This window comes from Phascolarctos cinereus, unplaced genomic scaffold (genome assembly GCF_003287225.1).
Source record: "Phascolarctos cinereus isolate Bilbo 61053 unplaced genomic scaffold, phaCin_HiC Scaffold_4;HRSCAF=312, whole genome shotgun sequence".
In the NCBI taxonomy this organism is placed as follows: domain Eukaryota; kingdom Metazoa; phylum Chordata; class Mammalia; order Diprotodontia; family Phascolarctidae; genus Phascolarctos; species Phascolarctos cinereus.
Window position 1 is genome coordinate 294105388 of NW_027555847.1, and position 27697 is coordinate 294133084.

The 27697-nt window shown below is 36.4% G+C and overlaps 1 protein-coding gene across 7 annotated transcripts in view; it reads right to left on the minus strand.

The window, feature by feature from the left end:
- Positions 1-27697, minus strand: part of SLF1 (SMC5/6 complex localization factor 1) — a 91081-nt gene that overhangs the window by 42906 nt on the left and 20478 nt on the right. For 2 of the 7 annotated variants that reach the window (XM_021008655.2, XM_021008640.2), the window contains exons 2-10: positions 25037-25102; positions 23875-23988; positions 23625-23700; positions 21032-21275; positions 20349-20514; positions 14970-15116; positions 9924-9977; positions 7102-7260; positions 5840-6003 (exon numbers count right to left, since the gene is read on the minus strand). In XM_021008655.2, the coding sequence (XP_020864314.1) occupies positions 5840-6003; positions 7102-7260; positions 9924-9977; positions 14970-15116; positions 20349-20514; positions 21032-21275; positions 23625-23700; positions 23875-23988 (1124 nt within the window). In that variant the 5' untranslated portion in view covers positions 25037-25102. Of the gene's footprint in view, positions 1-5839; positions 6004-7101; positions 7261-9923; positions 9978-14969; positions 15117-20348; positions 20515-21031; positions 21276-23624; positions 23701-23874; positions 27626-27697 lie in introns of those variants that run through there. The other 5 variants (XM_021008654.2, XM_078153128.1, XM_021008656.2 and 2 more) reach the window with 4 other exon arrangements.

Below are 27697 nucleotides of genomic sequence, written 5' to 3' on the forward strand. Positions count from 1 at the left end.
ATTTTAGAGCTGGAAGGAACCTGAGAGAGATAATCTACTAGTCCAACCTCCTCTCATTTCATAAATTAGGTAAATGGAAATAAAAACAAAAACCCAAAGAACAAAAATAAAAACTCGGAAACATTCAACACAAAGAAATACTTAAACAAGTGTACCTCAAAGTTTTTAGATTTAATTTATAATCCTCTATGTTTATTTATATTACTGTTTTTAAAAAATCAAATACTTGTATGCTATTTTTAAAAATACCTATTTTTATAGCTACATGCAAACAGGCTGTCTCTAACGTACAAATAGCCCATGTTCCAAAAACTCATTTGAAAGTTAATTGTTTGAAATTCAGGACCCAGGATCATAGTTGTATAGGAGCTCTAAAATTATCTACCTCAATCTGCTAATTTTACACATATTTTCCCACTGAAATAATATTATGGTTAAATGCTTAAGCCAGCCCACAAAATCCACTTTAATCCATCATATAGCCAAAGCATTTTAAGTACATCTAACCAGCATTTGTAATGTTGTTTAAGAAAATTTATTCTGATTTCTAACTTGTTATGCCAGGATCAGATCTCTGCCTAGCAGTGGTATCTGGGGACAGGAACACCTTTGGGAGTGATAGAAAAGTATTTCCAGGACTTAACTATCAGCATGAGAGAAGGAACCCCTCCAACAGTAAATCCCCATATATGCAGAACTGAGGAATACAACATCTCTCCAGAGCAGGCAGGGACCCTGGACTTGGGCTTCTTCACTACATGTTCACATATATGGGTCATTTGTAAGTCAAGTCCCTTAAGTCAGTGATTGCCAATGTTTATTTTCGGCATTACAATAAATGAAGTATCACAAATGGATCTATTTAATATAGTATAATTAAATGAGTCAATTCAAATACTTTTGGCTCTTTTAAAAATTTTACATAAAAAGAAAAACCATAAAGATTAATTTGTGATTTATTTTACACAATGACCCACTTCAACATTCATAGGCCATGTTTCTAGTCTCTAAAACAATACTTTCAAAAAAGTAAAAAAGTGTGTGTGTGTGTGTGTGTGTGTGTGTGTGTGTGTGTGTGTGTATATATATGAATAAATGTATTCAGATCAAGTGCATTTGACATCAGAAACCTGCAGATCTCAGTATTTTATAAGCTGGTCTTATAGACTGTACTTCTGAAAAAGTGTTAACTATCACCTGGAGTTTTTTATATTTTTATGGGGAAAAATATATGTTCTTCATCAGTCTAATTATTTTAGACCTTCCTAAATTTATGTAAAAGTTTCTATTTTCATGGAGAGAATTTATTAATTATAAAAACCAACCAAAAAGTACTTCTTGAGTTCTTCCCTAAGGGATTATATATTTGATACTGTAGTAAGCACTGTAAGTCTTTGAAATCAAGATAATTGTCTCGACTTACTCAGTGTCAGAGTCTGGATCTAAAAAGGTCTAAAAAGGTGCAATGAGGGTCCAAATCTAAGATTCAGTTCAACTCAACTAACATTCATTAAGCACACACTGTAAGTAAGGAGACAAAAGATAAGAAGACAAAACCAGAATAGTCTATGCTCTCAAGAAGGATAGAAGATATACACAGATAAGTAAGTACAAAGTAATGTCAAGAGGGACAGAACACTACTGACTGGGGAGGGGGATGAAGTGGGGGAAGGCAGGGTGAGTGGAGATGTAAAGGAGAAGTCAGGAAAGACTGTAAATACCACAGCATCAAACGCAGAGCTACTATAGTGCTACATTTAACTTTGCAAGTACAGATGGGGAAGGCATGGCAAAACATAATTTTTTCTGGAAAAAATTTTTTTTGGTATTTTCCCCCCGAAAAGATCATAGGATCACAGATTCAGAGCTGAAAGGATTTTAGTAGACTGCAAGCTCATATGAGTTGGCAGTGCAATATGGCAGCAAAAAAAATTTATGTGAATTTAGGCTACACTAAGAGAGGCAGTGTCCAAAAAAAGGGAAGTGAGAGTTTTACTAGAAACTATACTAGACTTTGCCCTCCTGACAGGACACTGAGAGTACAATTATGTTTGATTCTGAGTCCCACCATTTAGAAAGGCTATTGATAAGCTAGAAAGGATGCAGAAGAGGTACAGTGAGGCAGAGGTTGTAAAAGGATTCAAGATTGTGTCCTATGAGGAGTAAATGAAGGAGGTGAATCACAGAATTGGCCATCTTTCATGAAAAGGTGCCTCTTCTTGTTAAGGTAAATGCTCTTGCATGCATTCTTCCTGTCTAATCCAGCAAGCTGCCCCCTTTATCACTCTCATTGTTTTACTAAATCTTCAATCTCTCCCGATCAACTGGCTCCTTCCTAGCTGCCTACAAACATGCCCAAGTCTTCACCATCCTTAAAAAATCCTCACCTGATCTTACCATTTCGGCTAGCTAGCTTCTGTAGCTCTCCTCCCTTTCTTGGGAAAACTCCTTGAGAAAGCCATCTACACAGGATACCTCTATTTCCTTCCCTCTTACTTGATTCTAAATCCTTTCTAAGTTGGATTGACTTGATCATTGACTGAAACTGTTCCCTCCAAAATTACTAATGATTTCTTAATTGCCAAATTGAATGGCCTTTTCTGAATTTTCATTTTTCTTGATGTCTCTGCAGCTTTTGACACTGTAGATTAATCTCATTTCCTGGATACTCTCTCCTCTAGCACTTGAACAACCAGGGGCATCAACTGAAGCAAAATGTTTCATTGGACCTTCAAGGTTTTCTTAAATTCTGATGCTTCTTGTTTTAGGTTTTTGTGACATTGCTCTCTCCTGGTTCTCCTCCAACCTGTCTGACTGCTCCTTAGTTCTTACTATTAAGGGCACCAGTATTCTCTCAGCTACCCAAGTACACAAGTTGAGTGTCATCTTTGACTCTTCTCTCACATTTATGCCACGTGTTAAAAAAACTTTTTTTGGGCTAAATTTTGTCATTTCTACCTTCACTATCTTTCCTTTATGTACACTTCTTTACACTCATACAGTAGCTGTCCGGGTGCAAATTCTTACCAACTCATACCTAGACTACTGCAATAGTCTTCTGGCTGGTCTCTCTGGCTTCAATTCTTCTCACTCCAGTCAATCCTCCACTCAGCTGTCAAACTGATCTTCCTAAAGGTCAGCTCTGACTCTGCCACTTCTCTACTCAATAAATTCAGTGGCTCCCTATTATCTCCAGGATCAAATATAAAATCATCTGTTTGGCTTTTAAAATTCTTCATAACCCAGCCCCTTCCTACATTTCCAGTCTTCCTATATTTTACTCCTCTCCCCCTACAAACACTCTATGATCCAGTGACACAAGCCTTCTTGCTGTTCCTTGAGCATGACAATCCACTCTTGACTCAATACCTTTTCAGCGGCTATCCTCCAGTGTTCTCCCTCCTTACCTCTGTCTCCTCACTTCCCTCAAGATTCAGCTCAAATCCCACCTTCTGCAAGAAGCTTTCTGCAGGACCCCTTGTAGACCAACTTGACAAACAGTCATCCAGCCATTGCCTGAATCCCTCTAACAAGGGTTAACCTGATCCCTCTTGAGACAGCAGATTCTACTTTTATATAATAATAGTAATAATAGCTGGTATTCATAGACTGCTTTAAGGTTTAAGGTTTGCAAAGCTTGTTAACTCACATGAAGCTCAGTATGTTAACTCGTTTGATACTCACAACAACCCCTGGGAGGTAGGTGCTATTATTATCCCCATTTTATAGATGAGGAATCTGAGGCTGAGTTAAGTGACTTCCCTGGGGTCAGAGCTCCTAAATGTTTGAGGCAGGATGTGAATTCAGGACGTTTTGACCTCAGGTCTAGCACTCCATCCATTGCTCCACCTAGGTGTCGTTCTAATTGTTAGGAAATTTTTGTTTTCACAGCAGGACTACACTGGATTCTTTGTAATTTCTATCCATTGTTCCTGGTTCTACCTTTGGGAACAGGTGGAACAGACTGAGTCCCTTCCAGGTGATATCAGAGAACAGGTCTCATTTCCTCCCATCTTCTCTTCCTCAGAGTAATCATCCTCAATTTTTAAACTGATCCTTACACTGATGAATCTTAGGTCCAATACTGTTCTGGCTGCTCTTCTTGGGATACTCACCAACATGATCTACCTAAATGTAGCACTCAGAACTGACCAAACCACCGTGGACAGAATCTGACCAGGGTACAGTTCAGCAGGACTGCCACCTTATTGGTCCTGGACAATAGCAGCAATCTCAATGTAGCTACAGCTTCATTAGCTTTTTGGCTGTCATATCACACTCTTGATTTATAGCCAGCCTGCAAGCCATTACCCTCCCCACCAATCATTTTTAGTCAAACCATAATCTAGTCATGTTTTCCTGTCTCATACAGGCAAAGTTGATTTTTCTATACTCCAGATGTTCGGGCTAAACTGTGAGAGTTCAGTCTGGAGAAACGTCTTTAAATATCAGAAGGGTTTTCACGTAGAAGGATTTAATCTGATCTGCCTATTCCAGAGGGCAACACCAGGTGTGATGAGTTCAAAAGCTGCAAAGAAGATTATCTTAGCTCAATTTATGGAAAAATTCGAAACAATGAGAAAATGTTCAGGAGGTAGTGGATTTCCTTCCCTTGTGGTCTTTAAATAAAGAATGGATCATTACTTGTTGGGAATACTATAGAGGGGATTCTTGGTTAGCAATGGGTTGGACTGGATAAACTCTGAGGTTCGTTCAAATTCTTTAATCCTGTGATTCTGTAACATATGAAAGAGCTGGAGACACTATACATAACTAAGTACAAAATTCTGGGAAAAAGACTTTAAGTGCTATAGTAGTTCAAAGAGAGAGGAGAATTAATGAGGGCCGGAGCGATCAAAGATGACTCAAACAAGGAAGTGGGCTTCGAGCTGGCCCTTGAAGGAGTAGGAGCATTTGATAACACAGGGTGAGTTCTGGGGATGAATGGGACAGAGAACACAGGGCATAATTAAGAAAGGTCTTGAATGCCAGGCACAGAAGCCTGGACTTCAGGGTAGGTACTGGGAAACTACTATAAATTCTCAACAATGTGATAAAAACAGTATTTGAGGACAGTTAGCCTGGCAAGGATATGATAGAGGTGGGGAAAGAAACTAGATTTAGGGTAACCAGTTAGGAGGCTTGTAATCTAAGTGTGAGGTGATAAGGCCATGGAGACAGAAAGTGATGGAATGGGGGTGGGGGCTGAGAGTTAATTATAAAGAGAATTACAGAATTTGTATTGTAGTATATTGGAGAGGGACGAATCAAAGATAATTTTAAGGTTTTTGGCTAGGAAGACTGAAAGAATGATGATATTTAATATGATTTAATATCATTTAATATGATAAAAGAAATTACCTTTGTATAAAGCCGACTACTGAACATATAAATTCACTCTTTTCCTAATCTTCTGAAGTCCTTTTTTATGATTCACTATGGCATGGAGGTGACCCTGGATTCTTGAAAACCATGCCATCTGATTGAAAGCTGTCACAATTTACCAAAATGGAAAGGCTTCAAATAAAGGCCCAGTGATTAACCATCTATCTTTTGTCTGAGGAGAAATCCAGGTAAGGTCAGAAAGGTTCATCACCAGGTTTGCCACAGTGTGGTTAATTTTTCAGTCACAGAAACCTCTCAATGAAGTCACAGATGTGTTGCAATTTGAATTGGAGGTGAGTACCCATATTAACGAAATCACTGATTTTCATAATGCTGAAGTATTTTCCTAATGAGAGAATTATTCTTCTAGATAACTATCTATAATAACATACTCCATATTTATCTAATATTCATAATGGTTTTAATTTATATTAACAATCTTAAATTCCCCTACCTGATAAGTACTTCTACAAAAGACCATGTTCCTTTCATACAATTTGGACATTGAAAAAATTTCAGATAATAACTCAACATGGCAGGAGACTCCCAAGGAGGATGAAGATGCAGAAGAACTGACAGAACACGGAAGTATCGATCAATCAAGGTCTTTATGTTACCCTGTTATAAAATGAAAGCAAACAGTCGATTACTAATGGCTTTTTTAGCACACCCTATTTCATACTCCATTGTGTCCCTCTTCCTGGTCACCTCTCTTGCAAATGTGCACTCTTAAAGAATAGGTATATCATATTTCTTGCCTTCTCAGTGGGTTGGGGAGGGGTGTGGAGAGAGGGAGAGAATTTAGAACTGAAAACAAAAATTAAAAAAGCAGTATAAGCTTTCCATGCAAACATTACAGTGACTCAGTTGTTACCTGGTCTAAAGCAGAGGTGTCAAACTCGGCAGCAAAAAAGTGCTCTGAACCAGATGAAAATGTAACTGGGAAATGGTTAACAAAAGAAATAAAAATACAAATGACAAAGATAATGCTGATTTGTGGTTTTCTAAGTCAATATGAGGCCCACAGGGATCTGTTTCTATTTGAATCTGATGCTACTAGTCTAAAGTAATCACAGGTGGGATCACAGACACTTATCATCTCCGTAAGTGTCGTTCTAAGTGATGGATCCAGATTATTTGTGAGAATGCTATTTTCCCTATTAATACTACAGAAATGGGAATATCTAAAGTAGCTCACTACTCCAAGAAAGAATTTCAGTTAGAAGTATTTTTTGTTTCCCCTTGAAGTAACACTCCCAAATTGGACATCACTTTAAGAGAGCAGTTTTTTTTTAACATATGCTTGTCACTTAATGTTATTTGGTGAAAATTTTATTCATAATGAACAAATCATAAGTCCAGATCCCCCACCAAAATACAACTCAACAACCATTTTAAATTTTTTCTCCTTATGCCCTGAAACAAAATTAATATGATCCATGTGCTAGAAAGGTAGTTTACTGAACAAAATTCTAATTGACCTAAAGCATTTGTATGGGTTGAGAAGTTTCTATCTTACACTTAAGGATTAATTATATAGAGAGCGAAAAATAAATGAATTTTGTGTAAGGAAAAAGTTATGAAACGGAAACCAGATGTCAGTTTAGGATTCATAAAACAGTACTGAAAAAGATGATTACCTGTTAATAGGTACCAGGAACATAGTTAGGGTTTATCCTCCTTTGCTTTATCATGCTTAAACATTTGCTTTCTCACCTGTAGCATGTTGCTCAGAAGAGCATGAAGCAGACAGATTGGAGGGATGTAGTGTGATTGTAGAAAAATCAGTTCCTCAACTGCTTCTGCAAAGAACTGCCCTTCAATGAGGATTTCAATTATATTACACACATTTCTGGGAAGTTCAGTGTTTTTAACCTGAGAAATAAAAGACAGCATGATTAAATAAAGAGAAGGAAATTTTTAAAAAGATGTATAGGATAGCTGGCAATGCTAGGTTAAAACACCATCTAAAGTCCCCTATGCTGAAAGCCTGTGTATCTGCTGATATGACCATGCACATGGGCACTCTGACACACACACACACACACACACACACACACACACGGAAAACAGCTGTGTCCTCAGGCGAAAATAATCCACATATTCATATCAACTGTATAAAGAATAAAAAACATAAGATATAAAAAACTCATTATCTTATTAATAATAAATTCATTTTAACACAAATTCTGCCTTTGCTGAGGAAGAAAGCTAAATGATGACAGAACTCTAAGTTCTGTCATTAGTGGTTTCAGTTTGTCCAATGGTGACAATGAATGGCCACTACAAAATGCTACAGCTCTAGGCAAACAGATAAAGGGAAATTGGGTCTGCTCAAGTGTAATAACACTGAATTTTTGTGGCACACTGCATAATGTCCACTGTTTCTAGCCATTGATAAGCAGAGTATGCATTACACTTATTTTCTAAATCAATATTAATGTAAAGTATGCCTGAGGGAAAGTTTTGTTTAGTCCCAAATACTTAGCCATACTTGAGTACTGATGCTGCAGAAACAAATCTTTCTTTTTATTTACTTATTTTGGGGGGGAGACAGGAGGAGGGGACTTGTTCAAGTGCCAAACCATCACATTACAATGCTTATAATTCTGCATTTATAAAGTTTTAGAAAAATACTAACAGTTCAACACCAATTTAACTTTTTCCCAGTCTACTTACTGACAAAAGTATGAGTTCCCCCTAATATAAACAGAAAAGGAAAGCAACCCCTTCACAAAATAAAAACTATTGGCAGTAACAATAATTATTAGTAACAGTTAGCATTTATATAGCGCTTACTATGTATCAGGATCTGTGCTAAGTGCTTTAAAAATACAATCTCATGTGATCCTCATAACAATCCTGGGAGGTAAACTGGGTACTATTACTATCCTCAGATATTTTTTAGATGCAGAAACTGAGGCAAACAAAAGTGACTAGCCCAGGCAGGGTCACATAGCTAATAAGTATCTGAGGCTGCATCTGAATATAGGTCTTCCTGACTCTAGGCCCAGAATTCCATACATTACACTAAGCTGCCTAAAAATAGAAAAATTAGGGGAAAAAAGTCTAGAATGTTAAGTATAATGATGATCTTAACAATTAAAACTAACACTACTACTTTATCTTTATAGAGCACTTCACTCTTTACAAAGTGTTTTCACATACAGCTCTATGAGGTGAGAATGGAAGGTCAGAGTCAGCAGGACCTATGACTTCATCAGTGTGGAAACTCCCTCCACCAATGGAGAGCACACCCATCTATAGCTTAGTTTTAGAAAGCTGCCTGAAGCCCAAACAAGTTAAGTGATTTGCCCATGGTCACACAACTAATAATTGTGAGAGCTAAGACTCAGATCCAGCTCTTCCTCACTGTATGTTCTGACTTCCTGTATGGCCTCTCACTTTGACAGATGAGAAAAGTGAGGCTCAGAGATGTTAAGCAACTTGCTCAAGGTCACACAGCTAGGAAGTAGCAGAACAGTCTCAAAATTAGACACTCTTTCCGCAATATCCAAATACCTCTCAACCTGTCAGCTTCATTTCGAGATACTTCCAATATTGATAACTTCATAATACATAAACTTGGCTGGTCACAGCCTGTGTGGGCCTCAATTCCCTCATTTATAAAACAAGGAGATTAGGCTGGACGATCTGTAAGATCTCTTTCCAGCACTAAAACTCTCTGATGGAATGGAATATTTGACCTATGCCATCAATGCCCTCAATTGGGCCTTTTTTCTCTTGAAAAATATGGACTAAATATCATCTAGATGTCACCCAATATGTATGCCTGCTTTGCAGAAGATGTTTATGTGACAACATCAACATACCAGAATTATGAGACATACAACATAAGACAACCTACTCTAAAAAGAGCAAAGCTAAAAGACCCTGGAATATGACTGGGCATAGTCATCTCACTACAATAACCATGGCAACAGTATCCTAAGCCCAAGGCAGCGTGGTGGAGAATAAGCAATGTTCCACTTAGAGCGAGGAAATACCTGGGTCTGAATCCCATCTTCTACTACTTGTAAGACCATAGACACGTTTGAGTCTCAGTTTCTTGCCTGGAAAAATGGGGATGATAATATCTGTAGTGTTTACCTAATGGAATAGGTGTGAGGATCAAATGGGACAATGTATAAAATTAATACTTAATATTAACATCATTTAATAATGTTAAACATTAATAGCCTCTTTATTTTTCTTTGTTTCATGGATGGACTGAATCCCTGGAGGGAATATGCACATTGATAAGATCACAGGTCCACTGAAATGCTGCAATATTAATACTACTATTTTACTATTTTGTTAGTACTAGAGCAGTAGTTGCTATGATTACTAACAGGTATTTTAAGTATATCATATTTAAATATACTACCACAAGACTTGCTGGAACTTTTTTCTTTTCAAAGTTTCAAGCCATAGAAAATGTATTAAAAATTTGACAATCTGCTCTGCTGTCAAAGAAAATATATTTCAGTTAAAAGATGGATATGTGAGAGTGAGAGAAAAAAAATCCAATTACTTACCTCTGTACTGGACCCTGTACTTTTAGCTAATTTGATGCAATTGTATTTCATAGCCTATAAAACATTAATACAACAATCAAAACAGAGCACTTAAAAATCTATATTGCAAATTGTTTACAATCAATAAATATTAGTTTGAATGAAAATCCTAATCTGATGTAGCAATCCTGAAATGTTGGCAAATGTAAGAGGAAGAAGGAGCATCCTGTCATAAGTACAATGATAGTATTAAAAAATAGCACTGAGGTTTACAAAACCGCATACATTTCCCCAACATTATAAAACATCACCTGCATTTTCTCACATCAGTGACAGTAAATTTTCAATCATTTGTATGATTTTATGATCTCCCGCTTCCCCCTCTTGGGGTTAATTAAAATTATACAATATAATTGGAGATATGATGGCCTGTGACAAAACCAAGGCTGCAAATTATTATTTTAGCTTCTCAAATTGTATTTAGCTTTGAAGATTTTGCTCATGAAGTACCCTTCAAGATTCTAGATCGAGGATTTGAAACTTTCTTAAAGTTAAAGTCACATTTAATTTCAAGGTCTAAAGTCATCTAGTATCTTTATTTTTTGATACTATTTTGTTTCTCGAAGAGGATCATGACATCAGAGAGGTGATACCATGACATGCAAGTGAATGGATTTGTGAGGGAGGGCTGTGCAAAGTCAACAGCCTCACTTTCCCCCCCAGAGCCATCTGAATCCAGTGGCCAGATATGGATCAGGACAACTAGAGATGTCCCAGGAGGCAATACTGTCAACATATAGTAGAGGCAGAATGGTATGTGGAAAAAAGCACTGGATTTGGAGAGGGCCTTAAAGCCAATCCTGGTTCTACCATCTGCTACCTGGGTCTTTGGCCAAGCCATCTGACTTCCTAGGCCTCAGTTTCCTTATCTATAAAATGAAGGTGTTGACTAGATGACCTTTGAAGTACCTTCCAGCTCCACATCTAAGAATACATTAGAATCTTATGATTCTATCGTTTCATAGGAAAACAGGGGAAAGGAAAAGCATTAGCGTTTTCCAAATAGCACTTGCAACCTTGCCATTTTTCCATTTTGTCTTAAAACTGTCTCTAAGTGTCAAACCTTACACATAGTAGGCACCTTAATATTGTTTAACTGTGCTATCTGTTCATGTTTGAAAGATCACACTCACAATTTTTTTTTAAATTTTCCTAGGTCAATAAAATAATTGTTTTTTACAGTTTGCTCAGCATAATACAAAGACATGTAAATATTTCCTATTATTACAAAAAAAGTTGTCTCAATAACCAGGTGTGAGTTTGAGCTAGGATGTCAGAAAGGAGTGAAAAGGCCTCTATAATTCAGCCATAAGATCTACATAAATAATCATTCCAGCTAAATATGACCAAGGACACTTGTGATGATAGAAACTTGGAGAGTTAGGGTAAGTAGCTGGCCCTCAGCTTCTTCAAAATAATAAAGATAGCTAGCATTTATACAACACTTTAAAGTTTGCAAAGCCCTTTATATATGCGACGTCATTTGATGCTCATTGTGATATACTGTCTCATTTTATGATTATTATAAATAACATTATTGTTATTTATTTTATTCCATTATCATCTTCATCTTACAGACGAGGAAATTGAGTCTGAGAAAAGTAAAGTGCCTTGGCAGGGTCACATGGCTAGTAAGTGTCTGAGGGAAGATCCCTAATTCCTAATTTCTTCCCCACTCCTAGCCCAGGGCTCTGCCCACTAAGCCATCTCCCTGCCTAACTCAAGTGCATTGCATTGTGGGCTAAAGTTCTAAGATAACACTAATATGAGAAATGCAGCATGGCATTGTTTCTCTTTTTTTCTTCCACTGTAACCATTTTCCTTTCACAAAGCTTAGACAACAAGGTTTACTTACTGAGGTTATAATAAAAGGTTAATTAATATATAGAACCATACAAATGTTCAAAGCCATTAGAATTACTTCCTTTTAATTTTTATGAAGTTCTCTTGGGAAATTTAATTAGCAACCTCCCCAGAATTTCAAAAATTGTACTTATGCACAATATGACAGCATTTAGCCTGTCACAAAGAGTACTTAAACTTCACAGATCTTCAAGGCAATGAAGGTGAATTTTACAAAAGACATCACCACTGAGTGAAGAACAGAGAGGGGCTGATATAAGATGCGATGTATAAAACTTAAATCAGATATTAGAAACTTCGTCTTAATAACGAGGGCTATTAAAACCCTAAAATGAGTAATGGAAGGAGGCTAAGGAATCTTATTTGTATGGAAGGATGTAAATGGACTTTCGTAAAAATGATGACCCAGGTCAGATGATGTGAGAATGGTCCCACCTAAAGGGAGAGTACCAGATAAGTATTGGGGACTCTAAGCTGAGGCTGACGGACTGAGGCTGAGGCTGATGGACATTCTGTCTCCTTGCCTGAATGGAACAAAATGTTATTTGGGAAACATCACTTAAATTACAGCTTTAAGATCACTGCAACTACAAGCTCTCAGGACTTCCAGAGCTGGTAGTTGAAAATTTTCTCCTATCCACTTCCATTTTCATTATGTCAGGAAGGTAATATCAAGGAATACTTTAATATGGAGCAGTTTTTGCTCTCACCAACAGCTGTAGCAAGTAAACATGTCTGATTTCTTTTCTATGGTCTTCAGACCAAACAATAAGATCAAAAAAGGTTACTATGGCTTGAACTAACTGATCTCAAGTTCCTTAACAATCCTGAGAGGCAATTTATTACAATTACTTAGAGGAAAAAAATGCTTTTCTTTGAATGAACTGTCCTAACTATGAAAGAACAATTTTGTCCTTTGACCAAGTAAAACCAACAAGTACAACAATTAAACATTAATTAATGCTTAAAACTGCACAAAGACTTTTGAGATATCCTGTATAATTCAAAGGGTGATAAGGCCAATTTTTGCAGTGGCAGAAAAACTGTAACATACTTTAACTGGAAAATAAGGTACTGCAATATTGGCAGTCACATAAAAGTTCTTACAACAAATTACTCATGTAACTACCTATAAATTTTAAATGTTCTTACTTTTTAAAAACTATTTTGGTATTTGGTAATCAATTACCATTATGTAGTATAATTTTTGCTTCTCAGGGCCACATTTTACAAAGGAGACATTTAACCTTAAGTTCCAGTTCAAACTAGATAAGTAGTACTGGTCTGATTTTAATACCCATCAATCAAATGTGTACACTCCTGCCTAAATGGTAGGTTTGTACATCACATGTATGAATAACATATGTATGTATGTATTCTATTTTGCAGATAAAATCTAGGCACCACAAATAAAAACCATAAAGAACTGGAAATATCACAGTATTTCCAGGACCCATGATTTTGTTGTGGTGGGTATTCCTACCATGAACACAGAGTATATTCTGTGACTTGGAAGATGGTCTAGTGAATAGAAGCAGCCAAAAAAAATATATCACATTGTAACCAATCTGGTGAGGAAGCTCCCTAAACTTAACTGGATGTTCCTTAAAGGAAGGACCTTACAAGTCTATTCCAGGCCTTTACTTAAAATTTCTCAGCTTAAGAGGACATGCTAGAGCTTGTGCTTTATGAGATAGAGACTGCAATGTTATCTTCATGCCACAATATTACATGGGAGTAAGACTTTACAGCCACAAGATGCATTAAAATCTGGTGTCAAAAATATATATGTTTTGGAAATACCTATGGAAATCTCCTTCCTATCTCAATTTTAAAAATTAAGGCATTGTGGGATAGGGGATGGAGCTGGCCCTGGAGTCATACTGGCTGTGCAACAGACTATTCACAAAACCTTTCTAGAGCTCACAGTACAGAACAGGTGTCAATCTGCTTTGGTTATAGGAGCTTTCTCACCAGGAGTTACCTATTTCAATAAAATAACAGGTTTGATCAAATCAAACAAACAAAACAAAACAAAACAAAAAACAAAAAAAAAAAGAGGCAGCATGGTGTAATGGATAGGAGGCTGGCCTTGGGGTGTAGAACTGGGCTCAAAGCCTGCCTCTAACACATACTGTCTTTGTGACTGTGATGATGGCTATTAACCTGTCAGTGCACCAGACCACACTCTAATGCAGTAAGTCACACATAAGTTGATAATCTATATTTGGAGGGAACTTCCATACCAGGAAAATCATAGATCTGAACACACACACACACACACACACACACACACACACCACCCACACACCCCAAAACAAATAAACCTCTTCTTCTTGACGCTTAATTTGGTTCAAGCCACTATTCCCCAAATACAGAATTGTCAGCTGACTTATACATGGCTTTAATGGTTCACTGTTCACAAAATACTTCCAATACCTTCTTAACTTAGGGCTCAAAAGACCATGCCAGTAAAACATAAGCTCTAGCAGCTTCTACCAAGCTGGAAAAGCTTTAAGCATGGCCAGTCAAATATAGCTATCTATCATCCAGTATGTTATCTACTTAAGCATGTCCATTCTCAAAACTAGTTGGCTGAAGCATTTATTAAGTGCCTCTATGTGCCAGACACTATGCTAAATGTTTTACAAATATGATCTTGTTTGATCTTCAAAATGACTCTGAGAGTAGGTTATCCCCATTTTACAGTCAACAAAACTGAGGCAGACGGAGGTTAAATGACTTGCCCAGGATCACACAGCTAGTAAACCTATGAGACTGGATTTGAACTCGTCTTCCTGATTTCAAGTCTGGCACTGCATCTCCCGCATCACCTCGCTGCCAAAGGTATTTAGCTACATTAATCTTTAAGGCCATGAAGGGACCCTGGACTAAGTAGGAATTTGAGTTGGTCACAGAAGTGCCTGAACCAGTATTATCACAGATTTCTGAAGTCTTACATTTGCAAATTTGCATAGATACTATATACATCACTACAGGGAAGTATTTAAAAAGGAGAAACTTCTATAAGCCATATTCACTAAACAGTAACAAACCTTAGAAGATCTAAGTCATATCTTAGAAACATTAGGGCAGAAATAGAAATGACTAATTTTGTGAGAACTTTGCTCACTTGTTCCTTACCTCCACTCTACATATGTGTTTTCTTAATGCCTTTTTCAGGTCAGCAAGTTCATATCCAGTCCTGGAATTGGTGGCTTTTTGTCCTTCTTTAGAATGTTTGATTAAAAGAGAATTCCTTTGAACATCTTCATCATTCCGAAATTCTTTCTACATGCATGCAAAAGTATTATATTTCAATCAATGAGAAAGATTATCTCAGCATTAATTATGGGCTATGTCTTTTATTCCCTTCATACAGCCATGATCCAATGTTTCTCCATAGAGGGAAGGTGCTTGGAAGCTATGTTAGCAGAGCCCAAGCTCTGGTGGCCTTTACCAGGCTGGAAAGGCTCTGGGTCTGGTGCTGACAGCAGGCTGAGTCTGTGTGACAAGGACAAGGTAGGTGAAGTATAGAAAACCTGGACACTGATATGGTACTAATTGGTATTCGTATGGTAGGTAGCCTAGATATTGATGCATAAGATATAATTATTTTCATGTGCGTCTTTCTGCAAACACTTCTAACGAGCTCTGTGATGTGAGATGATCAAACACACCATGAAATTATGTTTTTTATTGTGTTTGGACACCTAATAAAACCAACTCCACCATTTTCTTCATTTGTTTCACCAAAGAAAACCCATGAATCATCATTCCATTTAATTTCTGGGGTTTTTTTTGTCTTCTGCTTTTGTTGATATTAAAAATGTCAAGCTTCGTAAGCCTCAGTTGCTCCAGTAATACATTTGCTGGTTGGTCATGGACAAGGATCTCACAACAAGAGCACCTAGAGTCTGAAATCTATGATTCTTTACACTCTCCGTTACTTTTTCTGCCACTCAGACACTATCCTTGCAGAAGTGGGCTGCACAAGACTGAGATTATTTTATACTTTTCTTCTTTTCCTACATGGCCAAGGTAAAAGAATCTGCCACCATGTGGCCATCCTACTTCATATTTCAGTAAGTTAGTACTCAGAAAGCAGACTCTGGCAGCTGCTGGGACTCAAAGCTTTTCCAACCTGCTAGAAGCTGTGAAAGCATTGCACTCTACTGGCACCGCCTTTGATTACCTTCATGCTACGCTACCATGAGACATCAGGGTGGGACTTTGTGGAAGTATTAAAAATGATTATTACCTAAAGGATACTGGAGAGGTCGGTGCATGTGGGTATGATACAAAAAAAAAATCTGCAACAGATAATAAGGAACCACAAAATGAGTGATGGTTGATGGATGGTCTTGTATTTCATTCTTATACTTGAAGCAGCAAGGGGAAGCAAAACCCTATTATTGAGTGGTCCCTGAGGCATACTTGTGGGAACATATGGACAAGAGTCACACGGGATGAGTCAGGATCTGTATCACTAGAAGAAACATCCACATGTTTGAGATTACAGATTTATCTGAGGTTTTGAGTTTTCTCTAAGATATCAATACAATACCTAAAGAATTGCTCTCAATGCAACATAAGATTTACTTTATTGATTTGTACACATTTAGTTAAGCTAGCCCTTCACAATAGGAACTCCTTGAAAGTAGGAACTATCAAAATATTTTCTCTAGTTCAGTTATATGAACCAGTGGGTATTCAAAGAATAAAAACTTCTGCTTAGGAAGTTGTATTATACAAGGGTATGGAAGGTTAGAGTAATTCAGTCAAATTCTCAACTACATCCTCTGAACCAAATGATTCTACTTGGCCTCCTGTCTTGGACAAGATGCAGATATATGTAGTTCTGGGACCATAAGGTCAATGGGATTATATAGTGTCTCTTATTTAAAGTTGGATATTCCTCAGTATCTAACATCATTCTTTACATACAGTCACAAATTAATGGATTACGGTTAGGATAAACTGAATTCCTACAGTTGTAAGAATGACTGTCTTCATATTTAGCCTGAACCTGTCTCCCCGTGTTACTGTTCCTTCCACAGATTGTGTGTGTGTGTGCGTGTGTGACACCACAAATGCTTCATAGTGTTCCTGTATTCTTTGTTTCCAAAAGCTTGAAGACTTCTAACAGTTCTTTCAAGGTTTGGCTTAAAACAAAAATACTGTTATATCTTTTATAGTGCAGTGTTGCCTAAGTCTCCAGTGATATAATTTAAAACTAAATGCTTCTTTGATTTGTTCAGAAGCACAGCAGAAAAGACACTACTCTGTGGACTACTGTAAAAAAGTTATTCAAGAAGATATTTGCCCCTTTTGTTTATTATACATGCAACTCATTCTTCAACTGGGGTTTAGCTAGAAGTAAAGTTTTTTAAAATAAAGCACTTCATAATTGCTTAATTAACTATCTTTTCAGTCTTGCTAAAAGGTAGCTCTACTAAGCAGAACTTGAATTACATCTTAAACTAGATGTCCAGTAGACATTTTAAATTCAATATGCCCAAAACTAAACTCATTTTCTTTCCTTCTAAATGTGCCTTCCTTACAAACTTCCCTATACCTATCCAGGGCACTATCATTCTCCTAATTCTTAAGGCTCTAAACCTAGGGGTCATCCTGGACTCTTCACTATCTCTCACACCCCATATCTGAGCTGTTGTTGAGACCTGCTGATTTTACATTTGCAACATCTCTGAAAAACACCCCCTTCTCTCCTCTGACACTGCCAATCACCCTAGAATAGGACCTCTTCATCTCACATCTGGATTTCTGCAATGGACTGCTGGTGGGTTTACCTGCCTCAAGCCTCTCCCCACTCACATCCATCCTCCATCCAGCCACTTATGTCACTTTCCTAACGCACAGGTCTGATCATGTCATATACTCATCCCTTCACTCCCCATTCACGAAGCTCTCTATGCCTCCAGGATCAAATACAAAATCCTCTGCTTGGTGTTCAAAGCCCTTTATAACCTAGCTCCCTCCCACCTCTCCAGGCTACTCATACTTTACTCCCTGTCCCGTACTCTATGATCTAGTGACACTGGCCTCCTTGCTGTTCCATGAACAAACCACTCCATCTCTTGCTTCTGAGCACTTTCTCTGGTTGCCTCCCATACCTGAAATGCTCTGCCTCTTTACCTTTATCTCCTGGCTTCTTTGGCTTCCTTCAGATCCCAGGTAAAATTATACTTTCTACAGGAATCCTTTCCCAATCCCTCTTAATTCTTACTCTCTTAATTATTTCCTATTTATCCTATTTATAGCTTGTTTGTACATATTTGTTTGTTTGTGCTCTCCCTACTCTATAAAAGCAGGGACCATCTTTAGAATTTTTTGGGTATGCTCAGCACATAATGGACACCTAATAAATGCATACTGATTGCCTAAGGAGACAGTTCAGGATTAGCTTGATGGAAAAGTATTATCTTTAATGTCAAGCCTGGAGTTGGTAATAGAAGGCAGGATTCAGAAGCTGGGCAAGGGGCAGCTAGGTGGTGCAGTGGATGGAGCACTGGCCCTGAAGTCAGGAGGACCTGAGTTCTAATCCAGCCTCAGAACAAACACTTGACACTTACTAGCTGTGTGACCCTGGGCAAGTCACTTAACCCCAATTGCCTAAAAGGAAAAACAAACAAACAAACAAACAAAAAGAAGCTGGGCAAGTCCTTGTTTCTAAACGATGTCTCAACAACATGGCTTTATCATCTGTAAGAAGTGCTCTGACTTCTTGGATGTCAGGATATAAAAGACAAAAAAAACCCAACAAAAAAAAAGCAACACCAAATAGAAGTCTTTTCTATATTATCCTTTCTTCTGGGTTTCTATACTATTGCTGCCCTCCGATTGCATATTTAATCAAAAATTGACTATTCAATGCAACAAATATTTGCTAAATACTTAACTATGTGCAAGGTTCTTTACTGTATATACATATTCAATGGAAACACCAAATTGCTACCAAAAAAAGACCAGGATATGGGGTTACAATTGTTCACTGCAACAAAAGGAAAAGTGTGCAGCTCTTCCTGCCAACTGTCACACTCTTTCTTCTTCAAGGACCCACCTATAACTCATTTAGCCAAGAAGTATTTTCTCTCTGGTGACAGATAATACTGCTCTTAAATTGAATAGAGATGTTGCCACAAACTAATTTATTACTTTTCACATGAAAGGCAGGGAATGAAGAAAAGAAAATCCAAGAGGAAAAACCAGCTGAGTGTCTTGTATCATTATCTAGTATACTGGTTTTTGCAGGGCACAGTGTGCTTTTTAATAGTATTTAAAAATTACTTCTGAAGCATATTTTTAAGGATTCTGATGCAACTGTATTTAATGAGTATTTATTTTAACTCCTAACATGTGCCTGCCGGTTACTATGCTAAACAGTGACAAAGACAAAAACAAAATCATTGCTGCCCTCAAGAAGCTTACTTGGGGGTGATGGAATGGGAGAACAACATGTATATAAATGAACAAACACAAAATGTTTCCTGAGGATGGGAGGGAAGTACAAATAATTGAGGTAAATCAGGAAAGGACTCTTTACCTTCGGAAATGGTATTGGAGTTGACCCTTGAAGGGACTTCAGGAAGCAGAGGTGACAGTTAAAGCAAAGTCATGGAGATGGGAAATGAAATGCCCAGCCTGGGAAATAATCATCAGGCCAGGTTATCAGGAGTGAACGATGTAATCAAAGAGTAAAGTGAAATGAAACTGGAAAGACAGGCAGGAGTCATAGTGTGAAGGGCCTTAAATGCCAAACAGGAGGAATTTATATTTTATCCTGGAACTGAAAGAGAGCCACCGAGACTTACTGAGCAAGGGTGTGATGTAGTCAGACCTGAGCTTTAGGAACATCATTCTGTTGGTTGCAAAGAGGATAAAGTGTAGAAGGGAGAGACTGGACAGGTAAGGAAACCACCCACAGCTGCTGAAACAGTCCAGGCAAGAAGTGCTATGGGCTTGAACCATGCAAGGGGGAAGAGTACCAGGGAGGTAATATTGAATAACTGCTATTTGACTGGATTTGGAGAGTAAATGGAAGGACGAGTTGAAGACATTGCCAAGAAGGTAAACTGAGGGTTACTGGAAATAAAGAAGTTAGTAGGAGGGGTAGATCAGGGAAAAGATAATGTGCCCTGCCTCGAATATCTGAGCTTTAGGTGCCTATGGGGCAGGAGGGAGAGGTGGTCAAGGGAGAAGTGGGGACTAGAAGCAAAAAATGCCATAGTTTGAAAAGAAAACCAAAATAGTGTCGTTGAAATTTGGGCTCAATGTCAGAAAAATCACATTTCACCATCTCTTTTCTTTCAGTTCTATAATAAAGTTACTGTTAAATACAATGCAAGAAATTTAAAGTTTTATAAAGTTCAATTCATGCATTTTTTTCCTTAAGATGAATACTCATTTTACTCTTAATATATTTTCATTATCTGAGTAAATTTGTACTTTATACAATAAAATCCAAAACACTTAATCATGCTTACTAATTATTTTTCTTACCTCAAAAAATAGAAAATCTACTAGACACTGTACTGGGTAGCAGGGAGCTTCAAAGGTGTACTTGGCTTCTTCTGCACTTAGATTTGTATCCGAGGAGATCACATGAGTAATTCCACTTGGTGAATTACTTGGTAGAAAAACTTGGGCCTTTCCAGCATTTAGGACTCTTAAATTAAATTAACAGCATGAAGAGGACCAAAAAAAAAAAGCTTAAAATAAGTTTGATCTGTCATTGGTCTGAATATAAATATAAGATATGAGTGCAGACAAAATTAAATGTTGACAAAAATGCATAAAACATAAAAAGAATGCTACAGAAAGAAACTGAAATATTAAATCAGAAAAAGTTTTTGTGGATAATTCTTTAGTGCAATATATTAAATTATAGATAATTGTTTTCTTCCCCCCACTTAGTGTTAGTAAACCAAAAGGAACTAATCTGGAACAGAATAGAACAGACACTATCAGAGGAAAGTAAACAAAACTTGTAAAAGCAGGTTTAGTTTTACTGAAGCAAGAATACAAAAAGGTATGAAATGGCTTATCCAGGAAGATTAAAGAAGAAAATACTGTGGATCATCTGTCCAAATTAATTGGCATGGGAAACAGAACTAAAATGTGTTCAGCCACAGGAAAACTGTTTTCTCATTTATTACTTTAACTTTTAAGAAGTTACAACCTACCTTGCAAGAGAATCTCTTCCTTTACTACCTTCTTTAACCAGGAGGACAACTTTCCATCTGTGGAAGGCCCCTGGAGCACCAGTGCTTGTCAGTTCTTTGCGCCATCTTCTAGGTGCAGATTGCATTTGAGGTGAATAATGGGAGTCTTTTTCAATTTTATATCCCCATTCATAAGTTGTTTCATTGAGCCATCTGCCACTTTCGGCACTATTAATTATGTAGTCCTTAGTTAGTACCCACTTTCCTAGAAAGCAAATGAACTGTCAGCCACAAAAGAATTTTGGTAGAGATAAATGGTAATCAACTGAAGATCAAAAATAAAATTAACATCAACCTTTTTCATGCAAATGGAACATTAGAACCTTAAGTAACATTTCCACCATTTTCTTGCACTGTTCATTTTTCTAAATATTAACAGTGGGAACACTTTAATATCATTAAACATTCTGTTTAAGCTTTTTTTTGCGACAGAATTCTAATTCTAAATTTTCTCAAATAAAAGTTAAATGGAAGGCTTCAAAAACTAAAACAAAATGTAGCACTCATTAAATATTCCTTACTCAGTACTTTAGTTCAAATTTCCATTCTTTTCAGCAATGTTAACGAACCTCTTATTTCTTTCATTATTATACTATTAATAACAATTAAGCACATGTATCACATCAGTGGCTGAATTAAGAAATGTGACTTTTTTAGACTATATTTTTTAAAAAACAGATGCTTGTGTAAAAAAGTTTAAACATTTTATTTATATGCAACTTTGAAAATAAAAAGTTTCTAACTTCTTTGGCAAAGTTCTCTTTGAATAAAAGCTGAATTTTATAAAAAGAAATATGCTCTTTTTTTTGGTAATCAACAGACCATGGACAATTCTGTGACATTCATGGTTCAGAAAATCCAAGATAAACTAAACAAAGAACAATCAACTACAAAAAGAGACTGAGGGGAATAGGTGGTGTGACTTGGTGCCCCCTTGAGAAAATATATATATATATACACATATATATATATATATATTAGAAGGAACATATAAGCTCATACAGGTAAAAATTTTTAAGCAAGCAACTTAGTACTAGGAATTTCATGACATCCCACTATGAACAAATGCAACAAATATGTTAGGATGAAATTTTTAAAAGTGCTTGATTGTAGCTGAATTTTGACAAAAACATAAGTTATAAATGCCATGAATATTATTTTTAAAAATTATTTACATGTACATCTTTTTTTGTTCAAAAATACTTCAGTATTCAAGTCTAGGTCAAATGATTTTTTTTCTAAAATTGTCTATATGAAGACACAATGCAACTATTCTAACATTTGGAGATGTATAAACAATACCAAACAAACAGCCAGCAGAAAAATGGCGGGGGATAGGTGAAGAAAAGCATGAACATGGTGCTTGCCTAACAGTACAAAGAGCAGCTTCTGCAGATTATCAATAATATTTCTCTTTGTCTGAGACTGGGGGAAGTGGACCAGGCCAGATCATGTTCTCCAGGTGGGAGAAAAAAGGCACAAAACTAAACTTAAAGACTCCACCATTTCTTTAGAGAAAGAGAAATGTCTCTGAAAATGAGACACTTTCTGAAAAGAGGGCAAGGAACAGACATCAGCCCAGTCACAATCTATAACTTCTCACCTAAAATATCAGGAAAAAACAAAAAACAAAGAAGCTATAATACAAATTCTCAGAAAAATAAAAACAATCAAAACTTGTATAACAATAAACAAATCAAAGGCTGAAATGATAAATTCTACACCACAAAAGAGTCACTGGACAAATTATTTCAAAAACACAACGAATAACACCAAAAACAAAATACATGAAATAGTGAAGGGCAAGATGGATAGAATAATACTCACAGCAAAGAAATTAATAAAACATTCACACTCAGCAAATAAAAGCATGGGAAAAGACAACAAAAACAAATTACAAAGCAGCAACAGAAGAACTGAAAGTGTCTGTGGAAGCTACAAAAAGACAAGAGATGAGTACAGTTGAATACATATCAATAGACAAAAATTTTAAAAAACTGAAAGTTCAGATAGTAAGATAACTCAAAAAAAACAAGTGATATATGCAGGATAAAGTAATAAATTTGAAAGAGAGATGTCATAAATTTAGGATAACCGAAATGTTAGAAATTAATGTAAAAGAATAAAAATATAATAGTCAAAGAGATAGAGACAATTTTGCAGAGTACTCATTCTACAAATGCAATAGGACCGCTACCTTCCATAATTCCTCCTCCCCTCCAAGGGTTAAGCTAGATTTTCCCTGAAAGGCTACAGAGAAGTCCCCATGACTTGACTGGCTCAGGAGGTTAAGCTGCACCTCCTCTGATGAACCTTCCTGGTGGCATCTGCTATTGTTGACACCTAAGGAGATAAAAAGCCCTACCCATTTGTAGTTGGAGCCCTTCAGACCCAGTGGATGTCCAAAACTGCATGAGTCAACATATTCAGGCCTTCAGACTAGAGATGTTTCTACATGAGGTGGATGATCGTTTTTGATGGTTAAAGTTTATAATAAACTATTCTCTCTCTATTATTTTCTTTTAACTTTCAAAAAATGTTTAAGTAAAGTTACCTGCTGCACAAGCTGCTAAATATTTTTCACTTTTACAAGCATGCTTTGCTATGAGATGTGTGCAATTTCTGTATTGCTAAAAAACAAAAAAGAAAAATATTACTTAAGGAAACTTCTTTCTTAAGCCTTCATACTAGATCATTTATAATATGCTACATTTATTTTATTCTTAACCAAGTACTTATTTTGCTACTTCTCACTCATCTCTGGAACTCAATATTTTAAAAGTAAAAATGTGGTTTCTACTTACCTTACTCTTAATAAAAATGCAATCTAGTTTTAAAAGCAATTTGGTTAGATCTTCTTTCTCTTTGTCTCTAAATCCTGTTATCTGGATTATGCGTTTCTGGGTAGAATCTTCCATCTATACTTATATACATACACAAAGACAAAACACTGAGAAAATATCAGAAGGCATCACTGGCACCATTATTTTCACTTTTCCCACCTTTATTAAAAAGAAAAAAATAGTGAACACAGATTTGTCAGCAACTATTTTGAAATCACTTACTATATGTAAGCTGCTTAAGAGATTTTATATTTTTCTTTGTATTCTATGTGCTTAGCACAGTGTGTGGTACAGCTCAATAAATGCTTATTAATAGTAATACTCCAGCAGAGGGGCAGCTAGGTGGCACAGTGAATAGAGTGTCAGGCCTTGAGTCAGAAAGACTTACCTTCCTGAGTTCAAATTTGGCCTCAGACATTTATTAGCCATGTGACCCTGGGTAAGTCACTTAACCCTGTTTGCCTCAGTTTCCTCATCTGTAAAATGAGCTGGAGAAGGAAATGGCAAACCACTCCAGTCTCTTTGCCAAGAAATGATTCAACAACAACAACAACAAATACTCCAACATATGCCACAATTCTGAATGGGATTCAAAAGTTGTTCAGTCATTTCAGTTGTGCCCCACTATTTGTGACCCCATTTGGGGTTTTCTTGGCAAAAACACTGGAGTGGTTTGCCATTTCCTTCTCCAGCTTATTTTACAGATGAGGAAACGGAGGCAAACAGGGTGAAGTGACTTGCCCAAGGGTCACACAGGTAGTTAAGTATGTGAGCTTAAATTTGAACTCAGGCCTGGAACTTTATCCACTAAGCTACCCAGCTAAAGACTCTTTACTAAAACTTGACAAAAAGTGAGGGAATATTCTTATAGTTTAAATAAAACTTCTGGGAAAGAGGTTAACACTTTTATTATAAACTTCAGCTTTAAGAAATACTATATATCTAGAGTACTTAGTTTCTGCTAAAAATTCTTAGGGAAAATATATACATGTTATCACATATATGCATCTAAAGGAACTCAAAATAATTTAGTATTATTAGTGTATAAATTTATACAAATAGTTCACATATGTGTATAAATATAACAGGCAAAGGTGCTATTTCCAACTCCCCGGTCATTTACCTTTGCCAAAACTTTAAGCTCTTCCTCCTCAAGTGGTCAGCACATTATATGGCTCCCATCCTTAATCTGCACTTGCAGGAAGATGGATACAAATATAGGTAACACAAAACATTTTTTTTCAAGTGACAAGCTAAGTTATAACAAGGAAGGGCAATGTGTTTGCAATAGTGATAAAAAGAACTGCAGTTGTTTGGTTTGCTTAATTTTCCACTACTAATACAATTACTAATAATATCTATCACCAGAAGTCTGTATTAGGATTTAACTGCCATAACTATGCAATAACATTTTAAAGACAATTAAATAATCTTTTAAAACAATATCTGAGCCTAATACACCTAGACAATGAAAGATGTTCCTTTATAAAATCTAAAGATTTTTACTTTCCTCATATTAAAAAGTTGTATTGGTATCATTTGACTCAGCAAATCCTTCATTTCCTAATGTCTACCTACTCCTACCCTTACCCTGAGAACCAACTTTTCTAATGAAAAAATAAAGAGAAAAGAGGGAGTAAAACTAATCAGCACATTAGCTATTTATCTATATCTACATACACATATATCCATATCCATATCCATAGTTCTAAACTTATGCAAAGAAGGGAAGGAGGGAGCACTCTCATATCTCTTCTTATGGCCGAACTTAGTAAAACAATACAAAATATGAAAGTAACTGAATTTTATTGTAAGGTAAATAGTTAAGACATGATGCTTAATGTTTGCTACCTGTATAACCACAGACAAGTCACTTAACCTTTTTAGGTTTCAATTTCCTTATTTGTAACAGGACGCATTTGGACTAGATGGCTTGAGGTCTCTACTGGCTTTTTAATCTATGATCCTTTACTAAGTCACATGCTTACTTTACTACTTTTTATGTGAATAATCTTTGTTCCTAAGAAGGATATCCATAATGATGATAATAGGAAGTCTTTTGCAACTGATATTTTACAGCATACCCCATATTATCATCACATAATTGATTAAAAGATGAAGAGGATACAAGTCTTCATTATGCTTGTTTGTTGAACATAAATAATAATGTGATTAGGCAAAAAAATTATTTGATTTGGCAAAACAATGCCTTGGAAGGTTATTTCCAGAGCAAGCTATCTCTCACATGTATTTCAAAATTGTGCAATATGCCTTTGAAAGTCATGACAGAGCTGATATTGTTTGGATGACCCTATGGACATTAATATCAAGTGAGGCACTACATAGGGATGCATATTCTTGTTAAACGGATTCAAAATTGTCATGGAGGAGATACAATAAAAAAATTCAAGTTAAAGAAGTATTCCCAAAAGATGGTGAAGTCCTTCAGATTCCTCTTTGTAGATGACATTGTGTTAATTCTATCATGTCCTGGAACACCGGAAAGCCTCTAATTCATAGCCATTCTAAAGAGTCTGGCTTAACTACTGTAGAAACGTACTAGAACACCCTTAGCCTCCTTTGTTCTCCAGAAAGGTGGCACAGTGGAAAGAGGGCCTGAAGTCAGGAAGACCTGAGTTCAAATCTAGCCTCAGACACTTACTAGCTGTATGACCCTGATCAAATCACTTAATCTATTTGCATCCTTTTCTTCAATCATAAAATGAAGGTAAGGGTGGTTGTGAAGATCACTTGAGATAATGTTTGTAAAATAGTAGACACTTAATAAATGCTTATTCTCTCCCCCCCCTTTATATTCAAAATAATATTAGTCTAGTACTTATGCTAAAATCCTGGATTCAACCTAAATAAAGAACCTTATCAGTACTTAATCAGAGGTCTAGTCTGAAATCCTTTTGAACTTCTTTTCAAAAGCCTAACCCAACCTTAAAACCAAGTCAACCTTCAGTGAAGAACTCTTTTCTCCCAGAAGAGAAGAACGAACCAAAGACAGAGAAGTCCAGTGCTTGATTAATTCATTTTACACAGAAGCCCTATTTCATCAGGCCTTAACTAGATTAGGTAAGAACAAAACTAAGAGAAAGAATTCTGATTAATTCTATTAACAGAAGTATCTCTTAAGAGCAATCTCAAGGAAACAAGGACCCTTTCTGGGCAAGCACCAGAGCAAAGACCAGGGGAATAGTGACTACAACTCTCCCTAGATCATATCACCTTGGAAGCACTGAAAACTTCAAAATCCCCAGAACTAGCTTTGAAAACAGCAGTGTGGGAAAAGCTTAAAGCTTGAGACAGTGCTGATTCCCTGCCACATGCCCTGATCAGAGTCTAACTTTAATATAAAGTTCAAAATCAAGAAACAGGATGAGAAAAATGTGTAAACAACAAAAAAAAGAAACTGATTATAAAAATTTACTATGGAGGTGGGGAAGAACAAGACACAAACTGAGAAGACAATGAAGTCAAAATATCTTCAAGGAAAGACTCCAAGAAAAATGTGAACTGGACAAAAGCCCAACAAGAATTCCTGGAAGAGCTCAAAAATGATTTTTCAAAATTAAGTAAGAGTAGTAAAAGAAAAATTAGGTAAAGAAATGGGAGCATCATAAGAAAATGCTGAAATTACCAGCTAGGTAAAAAGAAGCACAAAAAATACGAAAGAAAATAACACCTTAAAAAACAGAATTAGCCAAATGGAAAAAGAAGTATAGAAGTTCATTGAAGAAAATAATTCTTTAAAAACCAGAAATGGGTAAGTGGAAGC